Source organism: Oncorhynchus mykiss, chromosome 20 (genome assembly GCF_057628025.1).
Source record: "Oncorhynchus mykiss isolate SJ-2025 chromosome 20, ASM5762802v1, whole genome shotgun sequence".
Classification (NCBI taxonomy): Eukaryota; Metazoa; Chordata; class Actinopteri; order Salmoniformes; family Salmonidae; genus Oncorhynchus; species Oncorhynchus mykiss.
Window position 1 is genome coordinate 38,398,886 of NC_143041.1, and position 24,952 is coordinate 38,423,837.

Below are 24,952 nucleotides of genomic sequence, written 5' to 3' on the forward strand. Positions count from 1 at the left end.
TGAGGGGGAAAAACTGTTTAACACATTTTAGAATTAGGCGGTAACCTAACAAAATGCGTAAAAAGTCAAGGGTCTGAATACTTTCCAAAGGCACTGTATATACAGTACCATTAAAAAGTTTGGACACACCTACTTATTCAAGAGTTTTTCTTAATTATTACTATTTTCTACATTGTAGAATAATAGTGAAGACATCAAAACTCTGAAATAACATATGGAATCATGTAGTAACCCAACATTGTTTTACAAATCACAATATCATTATACTTGAGATTTTTCAAGTAGCCACCCTTTGTCTTGATGTTAGCTTTGCACACTCTTGGCATTCTCTCAACCAGCTTCATGAGGTAGTCACCTGGAATGCATAGACTGATTTAGGAAAAGTCAAGGACGGAGGGGGGCATGACTTAAAAATGTCAGAGTAAAGCTTTTTTTTTTTTTATTCATGATCAGTCCAAATTACTGCTTTAGCGGTTCTATTGTGTCTTTTATAGTAACAACGTAATTTAACTATAAAAATGTATTAGCGTTCCTTTTGATGAGCCATGAACACACCCAGTCATGATGTTTTCACCTTCGCACGTTAGTCCAAAATAGCATCCGATTGGCCGAAACGGTGCCCTTCTGTCTTACAATATGTAAACCTGTGTATCTGATGCAGACTGGCAAAAAAGACTGGTGGGGATCACTTACTGTGTATGTGTGTGTGTCTGTCTGTGTGTGAATGTGTATGTGTGTCTGTCTGTGTGTGTGTCTGTCTCTGTGTGTGTGTGTGTGTGTCTGTCTGTCTGTCTGTCTGTCTGTCTGTCTGTCTGTCTGTCTGTCTGTCTGTCTGTCTGTCTGTCTGTCTGGGTGTGTGTGTGTGTGTTTGTGTGTTTTTTAAAGCAGACACTCATTCCAGATTGATTCACCTCTCCTTGACATTGTTGAATGGCTCATGAGGTCATAAATCATAAGTCATCATGTCTAAGGGCACTGTACCAGCCTCACCTTCAGTCGATGACGGTTGCAGCTTGTCACCCAGGTTCTCGACTGCCATATTGGTGTAGAGCTTTCTTTAAAGCATATTTAGGGGGAGAGAACATTATCTAAGGATAGCTGATACCTTAGCTATTTCATCCTGTATGTATAAAACCCTGTATTATTATGAGGCAGGATTTCCCTCCTCTTCTCAGTTGCCCCCAATAGCCATTATGTAATGCTTTGGTCAGACAGTCTTGTGTTATCAGCAGAATCATGACAGGCTGCCTAATATGACATCTCGGTGTAGGAGCTGAGGAGAAGTCTGTTGGCAGCAGGAGGACGTGGGAAATGACAAGCAGACATGTTTCATACTGTATATCCTCCTCCACACACGACCTCCTCTCTAATCAGTGAACCAGATCTGACAGGGAGATGTACCACAGTGTCTGCTGACGGGGTCTCTGTGGGGACCTCTGAGAGAGAGGGAGGGAGGCGGGGAGGGAGAGAGAGAGGAAGAGAGAGGGCTGTGGTATTGTTAGTATCTACTACACTGATAGGAAGTTATAGGGCTGTGGTATTGTTAGTGTCTACTACACTGATAGGAAGTCATAGGGTTGTGGTATTGTTAGTGTCTACTACACTGATAGGAAGTCATAGGGTTGTGGGATTGTTAGTGTCTACTACACTGATAGGATGTTATAGGGTTGTGGTATTATTAGTGTCTACTACACTGATAGGATGTTATAGGGTTGTGGTATTGTTAGTGTCTACTACACTGATAGGAAGTCATAGGGTTGTGGTATTGTTAGTGTCTACTACACTGATAGGAAGTCATAGGGTTGTGGGATTGTTAGTGTCTACTACACTGATAGGATGTTATAGGGTTGTGGTATTGTTAGTGTCTACTACACTGATAGGATGTTATAGGGTTGTGGTATTGTTAGTGTCTACTACACTGATAGGATGTTATAGGTTTGTGGTATTTTTAGTGTCTACTACACTGATAGGAAGTCATAGGGTTGTGGTATTGTTAGTGTCTACTACACTGATAGGATGTTATAGGTTTGGGGTATTGTTAGTGTCTACTACACTGATAGGATGTTATAGGGTTGTGGTATTGTTAGTGTCTACTACACTGATAGGATGTTATAGGTTTGGGGTATTGTTAGTGTCTACTACACTGATAGGATGTTATAGGGTTGTGGTATTGTTAGTGTCTACTACACTGATAGGATGTTATAGGTTTGTGGTATTGTTAGTGTCTACTACACTGATAGGAAGTCATAGGGTTGTGGTATTGTTAGTGTCTACTACACTGATAGGATGTTATAGGTTTGGGGTATTGTTAGTGTCTACTACACTGATAGGAAGTCATAGGGTTGTGGTATTGTTAGTGTCTACTACACTGATAGGAAGTTATAGGACTGCAGTATTGCACTGGACTGTACTGGACTGCACTGGTCTGTACGGGACTGCACTGGGCTGTACTGGGCTGGACTGCACTGGACTGGACTGGGCTGTACTGGGCTGTACTGGACTGTACTGGACTGTACTGGGCTGTACTGGACTGTACTGGGCTGTACTGGACTGTACTGGGCTATACTGGGCCGTACTGGACTGCACTGGACTGGACTGTACTGGACTGTACTGGAATGTACTGGACTGTACGGGGCTGTACTGGGCTGTGCTGGGCTGTGCTGGGCTGTGTTGGGCTGCGTTGGGCTGTGTTGGGCTGCGTTGGGTGATTTTGGACTGCGTTGGGCTGTGCTGGGCTGTGTTGGGCTGTGCTGGGCTGTGTTGGACTGAGTTGGACTGTGCTGGGCTGTGTTGGGCTGTGTTGGACTGAGTTGGACTGTGCTGGGCTGTGTTGGACTGAGTTGGGCTGTGCTGGGCTGTGTTGGGCTGTGTTGGACTGAGTTGGGCTGTGCTGGGCTGTGTTGGGCTGTGTTGGACTGCGTTGGGCTGTGCTGGGCTGTGCTGGGCTGTGTTGGGCTGTACTGGGCTGTGTTGGGCTGTGCTTTGCTACTGTGAATGAGAAAATGTGCCTGTTTCTGTACTGAGCTTTACTTTATTTTAGGCTTCCTGACTGAAGTGTCTGCCCACAGGTGGCAGCGGTCGGCAGTGCCGTGCATATACATTAGCTCATCGGGGAAAGGCCCCTGTGACATTGCCCATTTCTTTATGTCAACCTGTGCGTGAATGGGAGGCCAGAGACAGGAGGGAAAAGACTGTGTTTAGTGCCATGGTAGTGTCTCCTTGACTTGTTTTTCCCACCACTTTCTTTGGGGCTCATGTCATTGAAATCAGTGCTCCTGCTATTTCCACTCCTACAGAATTGACTGTCTGGCCTGTGTGTTTATAAATACTGCTCTGGGCACGTGTCATGTGACTTTTGATGGCTTCTCCTGCCATGTAGTCAGAAGTCAGAATGAGCGACAGAAGAGCGACCTCTAACTGTCTTCATACTGGACGCAGTGACATACAAATTCTATTCACTATTGTATTATGTTCTAGCTAGCGATATTACAATTTTTAAAAAAAAATTCACATGAAGTCATCGTGGACCCCAGCTTGAAAACCCCTGAGCTAGAGTGAAACAGGGGACCAGAGTAAAACAGGGGGGCCAGAGTAAAACGGGGACCAGAGTAAAACAGGGACCAGAGTAAAACAGGGACCAGAGTGAAACAGGGGACCAGAGTGAAACAGGGGACCAGAGTAAAACAGGGGGGTCAGAGTAAAACAGGGGGGTCAGAGTAAAACAGGGGGGTCAGAGTAAAACAGGGACCAGAGTAAAACAGGGACCAGAGTAAAACAGGGGCCAGAGTAAAACAGGGGGATCAGAGTAAAACAGGGACCAGAGTAAAACGGGGACCAGAGTAAAACAGGGGTCAGAGTAAAACGGGGACCAGAGTAAAACAGGGACCAGAGTAAAACAGGGGGGTCAGAGTAAAACAGGGACCAGAGTAAAACAGGGGACCAGAGTAAAACAGGGACCAGAGTAAAACAGGGGCCAGAGTAAAACAGGGGCCAGAGTAAAACAGGGACCAGAGTAAAACAGGGGCCAGAGTAAAACAGGGACCAGAGTAAAACAGGGACCAGAGTAAAACAGGGGCCAGAGTAAAACAGGGACCAGAGTAAAACAGGGGCCAGAGTAAAACAGGGGCCAGAGTAAAACGGGGACCAGAGTAAAACAGGGGCCAGAGTAAAACAGGGGCCAGAGTAAAACAGGGGCCAGAGTAAAACAGGGCCAGAGTAAAACGGGGACCAGAGTAAAACAGGGACCAGAGTAAAACAGGGGCCAGAGTAAAACAGGGGCCAGAGTAAAACAGGGCCAGAGTAAAACGGGGACCAGAGTAAAACAGGGGCCAGAGTAAAACAGGGGTCAGAGTAAAACGGGACCAGAGTAAAACGGGAACCAGAGTGAAACAGGGGCCAGAGTAAAACAGGGGTCAGAGTAAAACGGGGACCAGAGTAAAACAGGGGTCAGAGTGGAACAGGGGCCAGAGTAAAACAGGGGCCAGAGTAAAAGGGGGACCAGAGTAAAACAGGGGCCAGAGTAAAACAGGGGCCAGAGTAAAACGGGGACCAGAGTAAAAGGGGGACCAGAGTAAAACAGGGGCCAGAGTAAAACGGGGACCAGAGTAAAACGGGGACCAGAGTAAAAGGGGGACCAGAGTAAAAGGGGGACCAGAGTAAAACAGGGGCCAGAGTAAAACGGGTGCTCGTGTCACTGAAAGCAGTGCTGCTGCTATTTTAACACTCAGTATAAACTGTCTGGCCTGCGGGACTTTCTGTGTGTTTATAAATACTGCTCTGGGCATGTGTCATGTGACTTTTGATGGCTTCTCGTGCCATGTAGTCAGAAGTCAGAATGAGCGACAGAAGAGAGGGACTTTGAGTAGACTAAACCTGTTACATCATTTACACGGCCACACACTGTACAGTATAGTTTGATGTTCTGTAGACAACAGAAATAGCTTCCAGAATGAGCTCTGTTAGTATATGAATGACATACTAATTACCCAGACCAAGATTAAATAAACAAACTCCCTGTTTGTATATGGTGAATGACAATGGCAAGTAGAAGTAATCAGCATTTTTAAATGAATATATTTGGTAGTTTCATTGATTTTACCTCCCCACAGTTCATTGGGAGAGGAAGTGTAAACTCTAACAGCCTATTTGCTAGAAAGGTATCTTGGCGGCGAAGAGAAAATGTTGCTGTTGTAAAGCACATTTTCTCCAATTCTACACAATTTGGCCTGGAGCTGAGAGACAATTGAGTTGTTTTAAAGCAAATGTCCTGCAATTCTCTGCATTTTGCTATGGCTAATTCTGTGATCCACTGCTCAAACATTCTAACAAAATCAATGGGCATGTCTGTACCCTGAATGCCCGGTTTTGGGAATGTTCAATTCTCCCTTTTAATTGACTGTTAGTTCTCAAAGATGGTATTATATAAAAATATATATAGTTCAATATGCATGTCACGGTCGTCATAAAGAGGAGACCAAGGCGCAGCAACAAACAAACACTGAACAAACCGAACCGTGACGCTATATGACTAGTGCAAACAGGCAACTAAACATAGAATAACAACCCACAAAATAACCAAGGAATATGGCTACCTAAATATGGTTCCCAATCAGGAGACAACGATAAACAGCTGCCTCTGATTGAGAACCAATCTAGGCAACCATAGACATATAAACACCTAGACTAGGTAAACCCCATAAACATACAAAAACCCTAGACGATACAAAAACTACACAAACCACCCTAGTCACACCCAGACCTAACCAAATAATAAAGAAAACAAAGATAACTAAGGTCAGGGCGTGACATTGAAACAGTTTTTCCATCCCGAGAAACATCCCTTTGACGGCCAGCCTAAGAATTTTCAATACAGAAAAAAACTGTAATTACCTCCAATGACTTTAATTTCATTCATATTAAAGGGATAGTTCAAATCTACTTCCCCAGACAGCTAGCATGCTAACTTTTGCTGTAGACTTACAGTTATTGTGCTAATGCTAAGATTGCCTCGTGAAACTACCTCTAACTTTCTTCATACTGGACTGTCACGAACCGGCTCGAAGTTCGTAACAAAAAGGTAGACAATGTGGAGATAAGGAATAACAAAATATATTTATTAACTGAAGTAAACTAAATACAATTAACAACGGTGTGTGTAATCAGTAGTGTAAGTGAGTGTTTACGTGCATAAATGTGATAATGAGGGGTGTTGAAAGGTGCCAAAGCAAACAAACGGCCACGAATATGCCACAACCAAAATCTATAAGTGTGTCTGCATGGAGAGAGTCTCCTCAATGAATGGGGAAGAGGTGTATTCATCCCGGGACACACCCGGGCCCAGGTGTGTCTGCATGGAGAGAGTCTCCTCCATGAATGGGGAAGAGGTGTATTCATCCCGGGACACACCCGGGCCCAGGTGTGTCTGCATGGAGAGAGTCTCCTCAATGAATGGGGAAGAGGTGTATTCATCCCGGGACACACCCGGGCCCAGGTGTGTCTGCATGGAGAGAGTCTCCTCCATGAATGGGGAAGAGGTGTATTCATCCCGGGACACACCCGGGCCCAGGTGTGTCTGCATGGAGAGAGTCTCCTCAATGAATGGGGAAGAGGTGTATTCATCCCGGGACACACCCGGGCCCAGGTGTGTCTGCATGGAGAGAGTCTCCTCAATGAATGGGGAAGAGGTGTATTCATCCCGGGACACACCCGGGCCCAGGTGTGTCTGCATGGAGAGAGTCTCCTCCATGAATGGGGAAGAGGTGTATTTATCCCGGGACACACCCGGGCCCAGGTGTGTCTGCATGGAGAGAGTCTCCTCCATGAATGGGGAAGAGGTGTATTCATCCCGGGACACACCCGGGCCCAGGTGTGTCTGCATGGAGAGAGTCTCCTCCATGAATGGGGAAGAGGTGTATTCATCCCGGGACACACCCGGGCCCAGGTGTGTCTGCATGGAGAGAGTCTCTTCCATGAATGGGGAAGAGGTGTATTCATCCAGGGACACACCCGGGCCCAGGTGTGTCTGCATGGAGAGAGTCTCTTCCATGAATGGGGAAGAGGTGTATTCATCCAGGGACACACCCGGGCCCAGGTGTGTCTGCATGGAGAGAGTCTCTTCCATGAATGGGGAAGAGGTGTATTCATCCAGGGACACACCCGGGCCCAGGTGTGTCTGCATGGAGAGAGTCTCCTCCATGAATGGGGAAGAGGTGTATTCATCCAGGGACACACCCGGGCCCAGGTGTGTCTGCATGGAGAGAGTCTCCTCCATGAATGGGGAAGAGGTGTATTCATCCAGGGACACACCCGGGCCCAGGTGTGTCTGCATGGAGAGAGTCTCCTCCATGAATGGGGAAGAGATGTATTCATCCCGGGACACACCCGGGCCCAGGTGTGTCTGCATGGAGAGAGTCTCCTCCATGAATGGGGAAGAGGTGTATTCATCCCGGGACACACCCGGGCCCAGGTGTGTCTGCATGGAGAGAGTCTCCTCCATGAATGGGGAAGAGATGTATTCATCCCGGGACACACCCGGGCCCAGGTGTGTCTGCATGGAGAGAGTCTCCTCCATGAATGGGGAAGAGGTGTATTCATCCCGGGACACACCCGGGCCCAGGTGTGTCTGCATGGAGAGAGTCTCCTCAATGAATGGGGAAGAGGTGTATTCATCCAGGGACACACCCGGGCCCAGGTGTGTCTGCATGGAGAGAGTCTCCTCCATGAATGGGGAAGAGGTGTATTCATCCAGGGACACACCCGGGCCCAGGTGTGTCTGCATGGAGAGAGTCTCTTCCATGAATGGGGAAGAGGTGTATTCATCCAGGGACACACCCGGGCCCAGGTGTGTCCCATGACGCTGACGACCCTCCCAGCTCTGCCTGCCAACGTCCTAATAAGGAAAACAAGAGCAAAGAGAAAGAATACGGCAGACAGAGTGGGAGGGGCGTCACAGGACGGAGAAACATAAATTTTTTATCCACTATTGTATTCTGTTATAGCTCTGTTAAATCATTCTTTTTCACATAAAAATTCCCCAAAACATTTCTTATAAAAAAAAGTCATTGCAGACCCCAGCTTTAAAACCCCTGAGCCAGGCTGCTGTGAGGTAAGAAAGGATGTTAATGAAATGGCACAGATAGTAGGGCACACATGACATGGTTTAGCTGTCGTCGCTATTTATAGCAGCGCCTATACACTTCTCCTCCACAAGTCACACCAACTGTCCCACCGGATCAACGGCTGTCCAAGTTTTACCAGGCTGCTGGATGTCTGACCAGGGTCATATTCAGTAGGTCACACACACCAGAGCAAAACATTGTGCAACGGAAAATGAAACTCCTCGTTTCACAGTGATTCAAAGTGTTTACTACCTACTCAACATTAACATGCTCTGCATGGACGACTGACAGGAAACTGGTCTTTATTGATTTAACCTTTATTTTGACAGGGAGTTATCCTGATAACAAGGTCCTTTTACAGAGGAGCCCTGTAATTACAAAAATATACACAAACATAGACACATCAATACACTCCAAAAAAGCAAAGCGGAGATACCAAACAACTACAACACACATTACTTGAGAGAGTTGAAGTAAACATGTTGGCGTAAGTTCAAATGGTGGGATATTATGTCATGAAAGTAGTTGTAAGTGAAACCAGTTGAAAGGTCACAGTTCTTCTGTTATTGTCAGTCAGTCATAATGCTCAGCTTCTCTTATCTGTAGTACTTTATGCCTGGCATCAAGCAATGCTGGACAAGCTGGGATTTGTTTGTGAGTCATTCTAAAGTTCACAAAGTTTTGTATCACCGTTGTTAAAGAATAAACACAGAGGTATAAGATCATATTAAAATGTATATTCTTTGTTTATTTGACCCTTATTTTACCTGGTAAGTTGACTGAGAACACATTATTTTTTCAGGGGAGAGGAGGGAGGATGAATGAGCTAATTAGAAGCTGAGGATGATTAGGTGGCCAAGATGGAATGGGCCAGATTGGGAATTTAGCCAGGACACCGGAGTTAACACCCCTACTCTTACAATAAGTGCCATGGGATCTTTAGTGACCACAGAGAGTCAGGACACCCATTTAGCGTCCCAAGCGAAAGACAGCACCCTACAAATCAATGGTATAATTAAGCAATAAGGCCCGATGAGGTGTGGTATATGGCCAATATACCACAGCTAAGGGCTGTTCTTATGCAATGCGGAATGCCTAGATACAGCCCTTAGCCTTGGTATATTGTCCATATACCACAAACCCCGAGGTGCCTTATTGCTGTTATAAACTGGTCACCAACATAATTAGAGAAATGAAAATAATAGAGTTGTGGTATTGAATGCTGATTGGCTGACAGCCGTAGTATATCAGACAGTATACAATGGCTATGACAAAACAATTATTTTTACTTCTCTAATTATGTTGATAAACAGTTTATAATAGTAATAAGGCACCTCGGGGGTTTGTGATATATGACCAATATACCAATCCTCCTTGGGCCTTATTGCTTAAATGACTAATGACACGTCAGTTATTGCAATGTTATTCTTCAAATTCCCCTCTGGCATTTGTCACATCACATGATGTTTCAATAGTTAACCGGTTTAAAGCTACTCCTCTCTTTGGCTTTAGACTCCAAAGAGTAACCTTCCAAGTGGACAGAGAAAGTGTAACAGATTCATGTAGACTTGTGATGCTACAAACATCAACCCAGTCAAGTCAGAGGGCAAGAGCTGTAAGGAACACATTTAACACATTCCCATGGCCCTGGGTGGACTGTAGCACTTCCAACCATCAACAGTTAAGCATGAAAAACCAAGAGAGGGCCTGGATTCGACACACCCTTGTTTTGTAGGGGGATCCAGACCATGTGTGCTAATGAGTATTTTGATCTGCCGGTCCTGCAGTGTGTGCTTGTGTTGGAACTTGCACTTGACTGGCTGGATCAACTTCAATGTCGTAGAGAAGGGCTCCAGTAAGGCTCATTAGTTTTACCACCAATGGATAAACCCTTGAATGAGTAGGTGTGTCCTGGTTCTATATAAAGAGTAATTGCATGTCAATTTTTAAATAAAAAATAAAAAAGTTTTACCCCCCAATTTTGTGGTATCCAATTGTTAGTAGTTATTATCTTGTCTCATCGCTACAACTCCCGTGCGAGTTCAGGAGAGACGAAAGTTGAGAGCCATTGGAGGAAGGAAACACTGTGCACCTAGTGACCTGGTCAGCATGCACTGCGCCTGGCCCACCACAGGAGTCACTAGTGCGCGATGAGACAAGGATATCCCTACCAGCCAAACCCTCCCTAACACGGACGACGCTAGGCCAATTGTACGTCGCCCCATGGACATCCCGGTTGCGACAGAGCCTGGGCTTGAACCCAGAGTCTCTGGTGGCGCCACCCAGGAGGCCCCTACATGTATATTTCAATGGGACTTTCCTGGTTAAAGGGATACTTCGAGATTTTAGTAATGAGGCCCTTTATCTACTTCCCCAGAGTCAGATTAACATTTGATACCATTTTTATGTCTCAGCATGCTAGCAGACACCCATAGACCTCCAGTCATTGCACTCATGCTGGTTAGCAAATTCCTTCTAACTGCATGCAGAGACATGAAAATGTAATATAAGAGGGAATTGCAAGGGCTCACGTCAATTTCAATGGGACTTTCTGGTTGAATAAAATATTAAAGTCCAACATCACACAGTTTTTTGGACATTATAATAGGGTTGTAATAATGTGTTGGTGAGTGCGAGTGATGACTGTGTGCCAGTAAGTTGTGACTGTAGTGTAGTTATCAGCTGATGGTCATAAACATTGAGCTCCTACTACTATAAAGGGAGGCTTACCAGATATCCTATCGAAAATATTGACCCCTAGTGGTCTGAATATTGACTTTGATCTCAGGCCCTTCTTATGAACAATTAATTATTGTATGAACAAGTCTTATAAATGTATATATTCTTTCTACGGCTTATTAGCGTAACCTAATATGTTCCCCCTGTTGATGATGCTTATCATTCATTATGGTTCAACCAAAAGATTACATGTAACAAATATGAAATGAAATATGAAACAATTAAATATGTGAAATTGAATTAAACAATCATTTATGTTTTGCTAATATTATGTACAATATTTAATTATGTTTCTATATGAGAACAATAGCCTAATATATTTAATATGCTATACACTTTTGTTTTTATTTTTAAAGTTTCATTCAATTCATTCTAATTAACTTAATAATTATGACACAGCCCTCACTATTGTCATTGGTTGCACTAATTGCACTGTTTGACTACATAACCTGGTAACAAGTATGTATGACATTCCCCTGAAGTGATGCTGAAACATTGGTAAATTACCAAATCAATTAGTGGGAATTTAAATATAGTGTGCTTCTCTGTTTATTTTTTTTATAGCATCATGTTTTAGCTGACATCATGTTTATTGTCATGGTAGGAAGCAGGCCTGTGTAGATGAAATTATTACCTCTGACTTTACTGGGGTGTTCAGCTGTAAAACTAGGACTGCTAATAACAAGCTCCAGACCTGACCAGACCTTTTAATGTGGTGGTATAAGTAGACTCTGATTACTCTCTCTCTATTTATATAATATACCTTTTCACACATTTTGGTAAGTAATATTATAGTTTGGTGTGTTTTTATGAAGTTAATTTTCACTATTTTATAGAGGATTGAAGATTTAGAAGAAGTGATTTTAGTGTAGAACTATGTTCCTCAAGAGGGCACTATTCTCTTTATATTACCATTCTCTTTGCCTAAGAGAAGTACACACTTTCCACAGACTCAGTGGTACTGTATCCAACCAGTTACTACTGTATCCCCTCAGTACTACAGTCTCTGTGTGCAATTTCCACTCATGATGTCATGTGAGTACAATACAAATGTATTTTTTCTATGTTTTAATAAACTGCTCCTCATGGTCATTTGATGTTATGGATTTCAAACTTGGGCTCTACGCTGACCTTTTTAATGATGAGCACGTGTGCGGCTAAGTTGAAAAATGTAAGCTCACACAAAGAAATGTAGGAGCACAATGAAATATGTTTCAGGTATTAAAGCTAGAATCCATTTTCCTAGGCGCACTGGTGCTCCTAAATTCAAATTCCAGGTCGCACAGCAAAGTATTTGGGCGCATATGCAAGTAAAATAGTCCCACTTTAGAGCCCTGAATGAGCCCTGGTGGTCAATAATACAGCAAATTCATCCTGTCTCTGGACCTTGAACAAGGAAGGGTGTTGTTGAGCTGGGAATGGTGTTGTCGAGCCGGGAAGGGTGTTGTTGAGCTGGGAAGGGTGTTGTTGAGCTGAGAAGGGTGTTGTTGAGCTGGGAAGGGTGTTGTTGAGCTGAGAAGGGTGTTGTTGAGCTGGGAAGGGTGTTGTTGAGCTGCGAAGGGTGTTGTTGAGCTGGGAAGGGTGTTGTTGAGCTGGGATAGGTGTTGTTGAGCTGGGAAGGGTGTTGTTGAGTTGGGAAGGGTGTTGTTGAGCTGGGAAGGGTGTTGTTGAGCTGAGAAGGGTGTTGTTGAGCTGGGAAGGGTGTTGTTGAGCTGGGAAGGGTGTTGTTGAGCTGAGAAGGGTGTTGTTGAGCTGGGAAGGGTGTTGTTGAGCTGGGAAGGGTGTTGTTGAGCTGGGAAGGGTGTTGTGGAGCAGGGAAGGGTGTTGTTGAGCAGGGAAGGGTGTTGCCTTGGACACGCCCTGAAGACCCCATTTGTATTAATGAGTCTCAAGTCTGCTCATGTATTATGCAGTAAGCAGTAAGGCCATTGGGATCACAAATTGCAATGTCCTGAAGGCCAAGCTCTGCTCTACCCAGTGGCAGTTGTGATTTACTTAACAGTTATGGAGAGAGAGGGAACAGGAGATATATGTACAGTACAGAGAGAGAGGGAGAAGGAGTGATATAGCAGCACTGCAGTCTTGCTGCAGATGAAAGTGTCTGCAACACTACCATGGTTGAGGTGGATTTGAAACACAGTCTTATTGGTTTAACAGGGACACACTGACATTTAAACAGATATTGGGAGGAAAGCTGTTTGATATGTTCAATGACTGTCAACCTTTCTGACCTTTCAAAAGCATCAATGCTGAGCATTGGCGTTCTTATGCCATTGTGTTTTATACTAAAGTACAGGGAATTTTGCAGAACCCGCAGATCACCTTGATTTCATTGTTTCATATTCCAAGACAGTATGTATCTGATTCTAGAACAGCTTACCCCCTCTCCATGTCATCTTTTTCATTATATCTAAAAGGAAAAACTGATCCGCACTCCCGTTGATGTCATTTGCAAGCAGTTTTGTTCCCAGGGTGTGTTCACATGAAAGGGTAGAGGCGGGATGGATATTTTGTCCTCTCTCATGTGCAATTCAAATCGAAGTTTATTTGTCGCAAATCGAAATTTATTTGCAGATTTTAACGCAAGTTAAGTGAAATGTTTGTAGCTCCAACACTGCAGTAAATTCTAGCAAAACCTTAAACAAAAAGTAAAAAAATAAATAAAATAATTAAGAAATATCAGAATGAGCAATGTCAGAGTATGGAATAAATATATATATATATACACTGATTGTACAAAGGATTAAGGACACCTTCCTAATATTGAGTTACTCCCCCCCCTTTTACCCTCAGAACAGCCTCAACTCACTGTATAATGCTGAATAGTCTTGTTGATACATTTCAATGTTAAACAAATTACTTTAAACATTAACACTACAATTAAAATGGCTGCTGTAGTTGTGTATATTTCCAGCGATGCAAAAACTGATGTCAAGGAAAATGAGACCTGGAGTAAGGTTGTGGGACGAAATGCCCAAAAGGAGATTGTTTTACCTATTTTTATCATAGAGAGAGAAATCTTGACAAAGGAGGAGGTCATAGCCAACCCCATTAAGGAGGAGGAGCTCTATCACAGTCTCATACATGAAATTCATCCAAACCACTTGAGGTCAGTACAGAGAGCATGTGCACTCTGGCATATATACCTTCTCAGTAAGGATGTAAGGGCAACGCTTCTGATCAGAGGAATAACAGTCAGAGGAAAACATGTTGTGTTGAAAGAGAATAATCTGTTCAGTTTGAAGTGGCGCGTGGCTGACCAGAACTCTAGTTACAATTAAAGAACTACCTGAATCAGCATATTCACATTCAGAATTCAGATTCAGAAAACGTTTAATGTCCTCAGAGAGGAAATTCATCTTGCAGCAGTCATAAAACATCTAAAAATGTCAAATGAATAGCAAAGGATATTTACAAACAAACAACTTGATGATAGTGTTGTGATGATAGTGTTGTGATGATAGTGTTGTGATGATAGTGTTGTGATGATAGTGTTGTGATGATAGTGTTGTGATGATAGTGTTGTGACTGAGTGTCTGGCTAAAGCTGGTGGGGAGAGTGATGAGGTGCATGATAAGATACAAGAGTCAACACACAAACTGATACAACGGAGATCATTTGTATAAGTAGCACCCATCACTCCCATAACACTGTCTGTAAAGATGGACACTCACTGGATCAAAGTATTTTATGATGGACAAGGTCCTGCGCATAGACAGGACTGGCTGACACAATCCCACACTAGAGGGGGTCAGGAGATGCTAGAGTACAGTCCTACTACACTGGACAACATAAGTTGCATAGAGGAAACTTTTTCACACTATGTGCAAGACAACAATCCTGTCCCTATGAGTAGGGCAGACGTATCACATATCTCAGCTGAAATGACAGAAAGTGAGACTTGAGGTTGAGGAGCATAATTTCTGGGCCGGAGTGAATGACACATTGGAGTTGGTACCTGGTGAGCCAGAGTCTACTTCAACAATGACCTCTCATTCCAAGAAAAAGAAGAATAAGAGGAATAAGGCTAAACATGAAGCTGGATAAGTGGCAACTGAGACAAGTGACAATCATAACCCAATAGAAAACTGAGGATAATAAGGGACCCCGAAGGCGGTGCAACTCTCTGGGGAATACTAAAGAACGCAGCCAAACATCAAGGCTGGCTTTCATTCAAACAATCCGGAATCAACAAACACCCAAACGGACCAGGGTACCAAGCTCCCCATCAGAGTCTGGAGTTAGGTCACCTGCAGACAAAAAACGGCTGATATGGAGGATGTAATTCTGGGAGAAGTGGGAAAAAAAATCCAGAATGAAATCATTGATGAATGGTAGAACGTGAATGTTTGAAATAATCTATATTTGAGTAGCCAATATTTTCTGGTTCAGAGAAGGACATTCTGTGTATGTGAGCATAACCTCTGTCACTAACAAGGCTTTTCAAACGAATGAGCAATCAGCAGATAATACAATTGTAATACATGTCCCAAACAAAACCTGCCTTCGAGACAGAAAATCAGTTCCCTTAATCCAGCTATTAGAAAACCTTGTACCATCAAACCGGTAATCAGGCTAAAATGCTCTGGGACCCTCATTCAAAGCCTAGGTGAATATTAGGAGGTCACCTAAATATTCATAGCATTATTTCTAAGAGTGAACAAGTAAAACATTTAAAGAATGACTCTAATCTTGATTTTTTTTTTCTGTTTCTCTGAGACATGCCTGTCAGGCGTGTGCGTACTTCTGGTGAAGTCAGGTGCAGGAGAGCAGAGAATTGTGAACAGGCGCACACTTTATTACTGCAGGGGAAAGATTACAGACGGACGCAGCTGCGTCAAAAACCTCCAGCCAACAAGGCAAAGTGTATAGCGGGCACAAACAGTCACAAAACATGAATGTTTAACAATTCATACAGGCTTCGTGAAATAACACGGAAGTAACGAACGCCACCCTGGCGCGTTACAAAACATGTAACACACAAACAATATCACACGAAGACATTAAGGGGAACAGAGGAATAAATACATGCAGTGTAATTGGGGAATGTAAACCAGGTGTGCAAAACAAGACAAAACAAATGGATACATGAAAAATGGAGCGGCGATGGCTAGAAAGCCAGGGACGTCGACCGGCAAACGCCGCCCGAACAATGAGAGGAGCCGACTTCGGCGGAAGTCGTGACAATGGCTGAAGAAATCTTCTCCTATTTCTGCTTTAATGTCTCTGGATATTCAGGGGAAAGGGTAGAGGGGGTGGATTGCTTATGTACATGAAAGATAACTTTAAATGCAATCATATCATAAACATGCCAATAACCTTGAATGTATGGGACTGAATGTCCCCTCATATGTCTCTCACTGTTATTGGATTATATCGACCACCAACTTCTGATATCTCGTTTTATGACCATCTAAATACCATGCTTAAAGAATGTGATCATAAGAAGGAGATAATCTTCATGGGTGATTTCAATATAAAGTCGTAAAACATAACTTGCAGGAAAAAGCTCAAAGAGATCACAGACTATTTCAACCTGACTCAAATAATACAAGATCCAAGCAGAGTAACACAGTCATCCCAGACTCAAACTGATCCGGTGTTTACTAACAGACCTGATCGAAAAACTAAGCCCATTAACTTACTAACTGGCATATCTGACCACAATGTTCCATTGGTGGTTAGAAAGATCACTAAAAAGAAATTTAGGAACCATATTAATGTAACTACGATGCAGCTATAAGTCATATTGATTGATCTGATCTGTTAAGCAATGAAGACCCAGAGTCTGGATACAGAACATTTCTGTCAGCTATTGACAAAGTGGATACCTGTTTTACCAGGAAATGTCAACGTAAGCCAAGATGGAAAAACTCTCTACCATGGCTCAACGTGGACCTCTGGAGGCAGATGAGAGGATCAGATTCGGCTGTTTTTAGTCTTTGCTATGCTGTAATAAAGTGCAAAGCTGTCATCAAGTCAAAGGGTGGCTACTTTGAAGAATCTCAAATATAAAATATATTTTGATTTATTTAACATATTTAATAATGTTGTGGCCAATATACCAGTCCTCCTTGGGCCTTATTGCTTAAATGACTAATGACACGTCAGTTATTGCAATGTTATTCTTCAAATTCCCCTCTGGCATTTTGTCACATCACATGATGTTTCAATGGTTAACCGGTTTAAAGCTACTCCTCTCTTTGGTTTTAGACTCCAAAGAGTAACCTTCCAAGTGGACAGAGAAAGTGTAACAGATTCATGTAGACTTGTGATGCTACAAACATCAACCCAGTCAAGTCAGAGGGCAAGAGCTGTAAGGGAACACATTTAACACATTCCCATGGCCCTGGGTGGACTGTAGCACTTCCAACCATCAACAGTTAATCATGAAAAACCAAGAGAGGGCCTGGATTCAACACACCCTTGTTTTGTAGGGGGATCCAGACCATGTGTGCTAATGAGTATTTTGGTCTGCCGGTCCTGCAGTGTGTGCTTGTGTTGGGACTTGCACTTGACTGGCTGGATCAACTTCAATGTCGTGGAGAAGGGCTCCAGTAAGGCTCATTAGTTTTACCACCAATGGATAAAGCCTTGAATGAGTAGGTGTGTCCAAACTTTTGACTGGTACTGTGTGTAGTTGATTTTATTCTGTGTCTGTTTATATATGTAAAAAATAAATGTAAACATTTAGACGAATTAGTCGAAAGAACAGGACGACTCTCGGTCGACCAAGATTTCTTTGAGTCGGGGACAGTCTTAATTCTCCCATATGTTCTGTGTTCTGTCCGCTAAAATGTGGAGCAATTCCCAGTCCCAGACTCCCAGCCCAGTAGTGAATCCTCTGCAGCTTTACACGCATAGTATTTATAGATGAACCACATGGAAATGTCCTCTGAGACACACTGACAGTGGCAGCACCATTGAGACACCTCTGTATTAAGGAAAGGCCTATATGAATAATCACCCATCAGTATTTGCCTCTGAACTGACCAATGTACCTCATGCCATTGCCTGTGTTTTGTATGCTAATTTTGGCATGATATTTTATGCAGCCTTAAGTAAAGGGTGTGGTTGTTTTGATTTCAGTTGGTGTTGTGGTTTTTTCCCAACGAGTGCAAGTGAGTGTGCTAAATGTGTTTTATGAAACAGTAATTGATACTGTTGTGGGCGGTGCACTGTAGGCTGTGCTGTATGTGTGGAAATGCAGACTAATCATTTGTATTCAGACTTCTCTGATTCAGTGGGGTTGGGTTAAATGCATATTGAATCTTTAATTGTTATATCTATTCCTATGTTCTACTGCAATGATGCCCCTTCCCATTTCAGGTTAAAGTGTCATCTGAAAAAATTGGTTTCTAAGCAGACAAATACCTTTGCTCCTTTTCTTAAGGAGCATTATTAGCAGGGAAAATGGAAAGATAAAGGCTTCTAAAACGTTGGTTTTAGAAGTGGGGGGGACATGACTTTTTGTATATATTTTTGTTAAATATCCAGTTGGATAAAAGCTCCAAACAGCCTACCCGACCGCTCAGAGACATTAGATATCCACATGGTCCTAAAGCACACCGTTGCCTCGTTTTATATCACATTCCAATGGTAAAACTGGGGGGGGACAAGAATGCAATTTCAGAATTTGGCCCGTCCCCAGTGAAAGTTCCTATTAGTTAGTTCCTCAAATGCATTTGTGCTGTGGCCTTAAGTAAACATGAACCATATAAGAAGACCACTGAGTTGTGTTGGAGAACCTGACAGAACTCGTTCTGGATGCTTGACGAAAAGTGGAGTAACTGCAGGCTGCCCTAAAGGCAGACAGGAGGAGTCTGTTGCTGCTCCTTCAGTAACGCTGGTAGCTCACACACATCCCTCTGCCAGGACCATGATACACTCTCTCCAGAGTCCCCGGGAGCTAACAATGGCTAAGGAGATATGGCACCTGCTGGGGAGTGAGGGGGAGCTCAGAGCTCACCTGGTGACGTTGATGTGCTGCATGGGTCAGTATCATGTGTCTTTATGCTTTGCTTCCCTCCAATCCTCTTCCGGGTTCAGAAGATTGGGAATTTCAATTGCTGACTGAGCGTTTAAGCTTGCCCTAGTTTCTCATTTACAGGGGGGATCTTAAAACCTCCCAAAGCTAAATCCTGTTGCATTATAATGCTGTTGTAAATGGACTAGCTTCTCTTTTGCATGTTGGTTCCAAAGTCCAAGAAGATGCAGATTGTGTGGGGTTGTTGTTGTTTTTAAAGCTGAGACAGAGGCTTTGTTAAATGTGAAGTTTATAATGTCATGTTTTTAATGTGATTTACTGGGCTCGTGATTGGTATCAAAGTATGCCTATGAGGGCTTGTAGCAGATGGACCTTTAGGCAGAGAGATAAAACAGGACAGACAGACTTCTGGCCTGAATCCTGAATCCCACACTGCAGCCTTCTCTCTGTCTTTCTGTGTGAGACAGGTAATAGTAAGTATGGAGGGTCTCTCCCCAAGCTGTGTGTCTCAGGACCAGTAGCCTACCGTCCATGTGCAGTGTTGCAGTACAGTAATGGATTTTGTTAGGCTAATGATACAGAAATATTAGATAGGTATGATAGGTTGTCTATATTGTTAGATTCTCAGAGCAAATGTTTTTGTCTGTGTAGCATAGCTGGTGATAGTTTTTGTCTTGACAGCCTACAATAGAGCCTTTATCTTTCCATTTTCTATCCCAGAGAGACTGATGTCTGTTATAGGCTGCATGTGGAAGCGGCCGGTCTGGATGTCATGGATACAAGAATCACAAAATAATGTGGTTGACAGTGTACAATAGTGAATCATAAGTAATGGAAGCTAGGCCTCATGCATAGAAGTTACTTCTTTTCAATTACGCTTCCAAAAAGATCAATCTCTCTGGAGACTACTGGGAATGAACCCACTTGTAAGTAAGACCCCAGGAAGAGTAGCTGCTGCTTCTTCAACAGCTAATGGGGAATCATAATACAATCATATGTATACAGTGGTTGGATATTGATAAGAGCATATATATTGACAAGAGGAATGAAGGGCTCATTCATGAAGGGCTCATTCAAGAACTGTAGAGTTATATAGTAAATCACACATACCATGTCACAATTCTTCTTGTCATGCAAATGACAATTTCCTGTGTGTGTGTGTGTGTGTGTGTGTGTGTGTGTGTGTGTGTGTGTGTGTGTGTGTGTGTGTGTGTGTGTGTGTGTGTGTGTGTGTGTGTGTGTGTGTGTGTGTGTGTGTGTGTGGGGGGGGGGGGGGGGGGGTATGGTGTGTGTGTGCTGTGTGTGTGTGTGTGTGTGTTTCTGTGAATATGTGTGTGTGTGTGCCTTAAAGTTACACCATGCTTACCACAGGAAGTTGGTGGCACCTTAATTGGGGAGGACAGGTATGTGGTAATGACTGGAATGGTATTGTATACATCAAACACATGGTTAGCTCCGTTCCATACATTATTATGAGCCTTTCTCCCCTCAGCAGTCTCATGTGATGTACTGTATGTACGTATGTAAAGTACCTTCCTAAATGTATTTTTTTGTGTGTCTTTTCCTCAGATGAAAGAGACAGAGTGCAGAAAAAGACTTTTACAAAATGGATAAACCAACATCTCCTGAAGGTAAGAATTTAATGTCCACAGAGCCTCTTTTAGAAATACATTATTAGAAAAATAGGTGCTATTTAGAACCTAGAAGGGTTTTTCAGCTGTCCCCATAGGAGAACCCTTTTTGGTTCCAGGAAAAACACTTTTTGGTTCTGGGTAATAGAAACATTTTGGGTTCCATGTAGAATCCTCTGTGGAAAGGATTCTACATGGTTCCAAGTAGAACCATTTTGGGTAGGGTTCTACATGGATCCCAAAAGGATTGTACTACCTGGAACCAAAAAGTGTTTTACCGGAAGCAAAAAGGATTCTCCTATATGCAGGTATTCCCAAACTGGGTGGGGGTACGCGCAATGCCGTGGGGGGTACACCAAATAAAAATGTAATTCACAATTACACGTTTTCAAACGGGGCTATACATTTGAATGAGTTTTTTCTCTCGTTTGAGTAGCCTCGTTTCACTGCCAAAAATAAAATGAAACTATCTTGTGTTCAGCAACATAACAACACCATGTCAAATACAGGTAGCCTAGTCAAATAATTAACATCCAATCACATTAACCTTTATTCTCTCGCGGGAAACCTTCACTCTTGCGCAGACATTTAGAAACAAAACATGATCATTTGAAAAATAAGCCACGGGAGTTTTTTGAGAGAGAATAAAGACGACTTTCGAGTAGTAAGACATATTAAAGAAACAGATACCATTAATAAGAAGGGTCTATAAGTGTCTTATATGGTGAGCTACCGAGTGGCTAGGAAAAGGCAAACCCCATACTATTGTGGATGACTTAGTTCTTCCTGCTGCCGCCGATATGGCTGGGACAATGCTGGGGGAAAAGGCCAAAAAAACAATACACACAATGACTTCATCAAACAACACTGTTTCACGACGCATCAGTGACATGGCAGGAGATGTTTTGAAACAATTACTGCTTCGCATACAAGCCAGTGAATTATATGCATTGCAGCTGGATGAGTCAACAGACGTGGGGGGCCTGGCACAGCTCCTGGTATATGTCCGTTACGTTTATATCCTCTCATGTCCATTAAGGAAGACATCCTCTACTGCAAACCATTGGAAACCAGGACATGAGAGGATATTTTTTAAGTACTGGACAGCTTTGTGACATCAAATGGACTTTGGTGGTGAAGATGTGTGTGTCTGTGCTGATGGCGCAAAAGCCATGACAGGGTGACATAGTGGAGTGGTAACGCGCGTGCAAGCAGTTGCTCCTGATGCCTTTTGGGTACACTGCAGCATCCACCGAGAGGCTCTTACTGCCAACGGCATGCCTGACAACTTGAAATAAGTTTTGGACACTACAGTGAAAATGGTTAACTTTGTTAATGCAAGGCCCCTGAACACTCATGTATTTTCTGCATTATGCAATGATATGGGCAGCGACCATGTACCGCTTTTACAACCTACAGAAGTGTGCTGGGTATCAAGGGGAAAAGTATTCTCACATTTAAAAAACATTGAGAGACAAGCTTAAAGTTTTCTTTACTGACCATCATTTTCATGTGTCTGACCGCTTGCATGATGACGCGTTTCTCACACTACTGGCCTATCTGGGTGATGTTTTTTCTCACCTGAATGATCTGAATCTTGGATTACAGGGACTCTCTGCAACTAAATTCAATGTGCGGGACAAAATTGAGGCTATGATTAAGAAGTTGGAGCTACTTTCTGTCTTCATTAACAAGGACAACACACAAGTCTTTCCATCATTGTATGATATTTTGTGTGGAAATGAACTCAAGCTTACAGACTATGTCAAATGTTATATAGCGAAGCACCTATTTGAGTTGGGTGTGCAATTACGCAGGTACTTTTCAGAAATGGACAACACAAACAACTGGATTCGTTATCCCTTTCATGCCCTGCCTCCAGTCCACTTACTGATATCTGAACAAGAGAGCCTCATCAAAATTACAACAAGCGGTTCTGTGAAAATAGAATTTAATCAGAAGCCACTGCCAGATTTCTGGATAGGGCTGCGCTCAGAGTTTCTTGCCTTGGCAAATCACACTGTTAAGACACTGATGCCCTTTGCAACCATGTACTTATGTGAGAGTGGATTCTCGGCCCCCCTGAAAACTAAATACAGGCACAGACTGTGTGTGGAAAATGATTTAAGACTGAGACTCTCTCCAATACAACCCAACATTGCAGAGTTATGTGCATCCTTTCAAGCACACCCTTCTCATTAACCTGTGGTGAGTTTCTCACAATTTTTGATGAACAAATAAGGTTTTATATGTAAGATGGCAAAATAAATAATGAGCAAAATTATTGATTATTATTATATTATTATTTGTGCCATGGTTCTATAAGAGCTTTTTGTCACTTCCCACGAGCCGGGTTCTGACAAAAACTCACAATCATTCTTACGTTTAATAAATGTATCGTATACGACCTACAATTAACCTACGATTAAGATTATCCTACCAACGGGACATGTAACATCGTTTCACCGAGACGAAAGATATGGATAATATAGAGTTAGTGGGATTTTCCATGCACCGGCAGAACAGAGACGCGTATCTCATGATAAGCTGTAGACCACACTATCTACCATGAGAGGTTTCATCTGTATTATTCGTAGCCGTCTATTTCACACCACAAAGCAAAGCTGGCACTAAGACCGCTCTCAACCAACTCTATAAGGCCATAAGCAAAGAAGAAAATGCTCACCTAGAAGCGGCGCTCCTAGTGGCCAGGGACTTTAATGCAGGCAAACTTAAATCAGTTTACCAAATTTTTACCAGCATGTCACATGTGCAACCAGGGGAAAAACAGACCCTAGACCACCTCTACTCCATACACAGAGATGCATACAAAGCTCTCCCCCGCCCTCCATTTGGCAAATCTCATGACCAAATATATTCCTGGATTCATCCAATGGCATTGAGGAATACACCAGCTCAGTCATCGGCTTCATCAAAAGTGCATCGATGACATCATCCCCACAGTGACTGTACATACATATCCAACCAGAAGCCATGGATTACAGGCAACATCCGCATCGAGCTAAAGGCTAGAGCTGCCATTTCAAGGAGCGGGAGACTAATCCGGACGCTTATAAGAAATCTCGCTATGCCCTCAGATGAACCATCAAACAAGCAAAGCGTCAATACAGGATTAAGATTGAATCCTACTACACTGGTTCTGACACTCATCGGATGTGGCAGGGCTTGAAAACTATTACGGACTACAATGGGAAACCCAGACCCAAGCTGCCCAGTGACTCGAGCATACCAGATGAGCTAAATGCCTTTTCTGTTCGCTTCGAGGCAAGCAACACTGAAGCATGCACGAGAGCACCAGTTATTCTGGATGACTGTATGATAACGCTCTCGGTAGCCGATGTGAACAAAACCTTTAAACAGGCCAACATTCACAAAGCCGCTGGGCCAGACGGATTATCAGGACGTGTACTCAAAGCATGCGTGGACCAACTGTCAAGTGTCTTCACTGACATTTTCTGACCAAGTCTAATACCTACATATTTCAAGCAGACCACCATAGTCCCTGTGCCCAAGGAAGTGAAGGTAACCTGCCTAAATGATTACCGCCCCATGGCACTCACGTTGGTAGCCATGAAGTGCTTTGAAAGGCTGGTCATGGCTCACATCAACAGCATCCTAGACCCACTCCAATTCGCATACCGCCCCAACAGATCCACAGATGACGCACGCAATCTCAATCGCACTCCACACTGCCATTCTCACCTGGACAAAAGGAACACCTATGTGAGAATGCTGTTCATTGACTACAGCTCAGCGTTCAACACCATAGTGCCCACGAAGCTCATCACTAAGCTAAGGACTCTGGGACTAAACACCTCCCTCTGCAACTGGATCCTGGACTTCCTGATGGGGCAACAACACGTCTGCCACACTGATCCTTAACAGTGTGGCCCCTCAGGGGTCTGTACTTAGTCTCCTCCTGTATTCCCTGTTCACCCATGACTGCGTGGTCAAACACGACTCAACACCATCATTAAGTTTGCTGACAACACAACAGTGGTAGGCCTGATCACCGACAGTGATGAGACGGCCTATAGGGAGGAGGTCAGAGAACTGGCAGTGTGGTGCCAGGACAATAACCTATCCCTCAATGTGAGCAAGACTAAGGAGCTGATCGGACTACAGGAAAATGCAGGCCGAACAGGCCCCCTATTAACATCGACGGGGCTGTAGTGTAGTGGAGTGGGTTGAGAGTTTCAAGTTCCTTGGTGTCCACATCACCAACAAACTATCATGGTCCAAACATACCAAGGCAGTCATGAAGAAGGCACGACAAAACCTTTTCCCCCTCAGGAGACTGAAAATATTTGTCATGGGTCCCCAGATCCTCAAAAGGTTCTACTGCTGCACCATCGAGAGCATCTTGACCGGTTGCATCACCGCCAGGTATGGCAACAGCTCGGCATCTGACCGTATAAGGCGCTACAGAGGGTAGTGCGAATGGCCCAGTACATCAC

General features: G+C 43.5%; 1 protein-coding gene across 6 annotated transcripts in view; it reads left to right on the forward strand.

The window, feature by feature from the left end:
* Positions 1–24,952, forward strand: part of dst (dystonin) — a 197,924-nt gene that overhangs the window by 44,625 nt on the left and 128,347 nt on the right. For all 6 annotated transcript variants that reach the window (XM_090213021.1, XM_090213020.1, XM_090213022.1 and 3 more), the window contains one exon: positions 20,413–20,474. In XM_090213021.1, the coding sequence (XP_090069147.1) occupies positions 20,413–20,474 (62 nt within the window). The remainder of the gene's footprint in view (positions 1–20,412; positions 20,475–24,952) is intronic.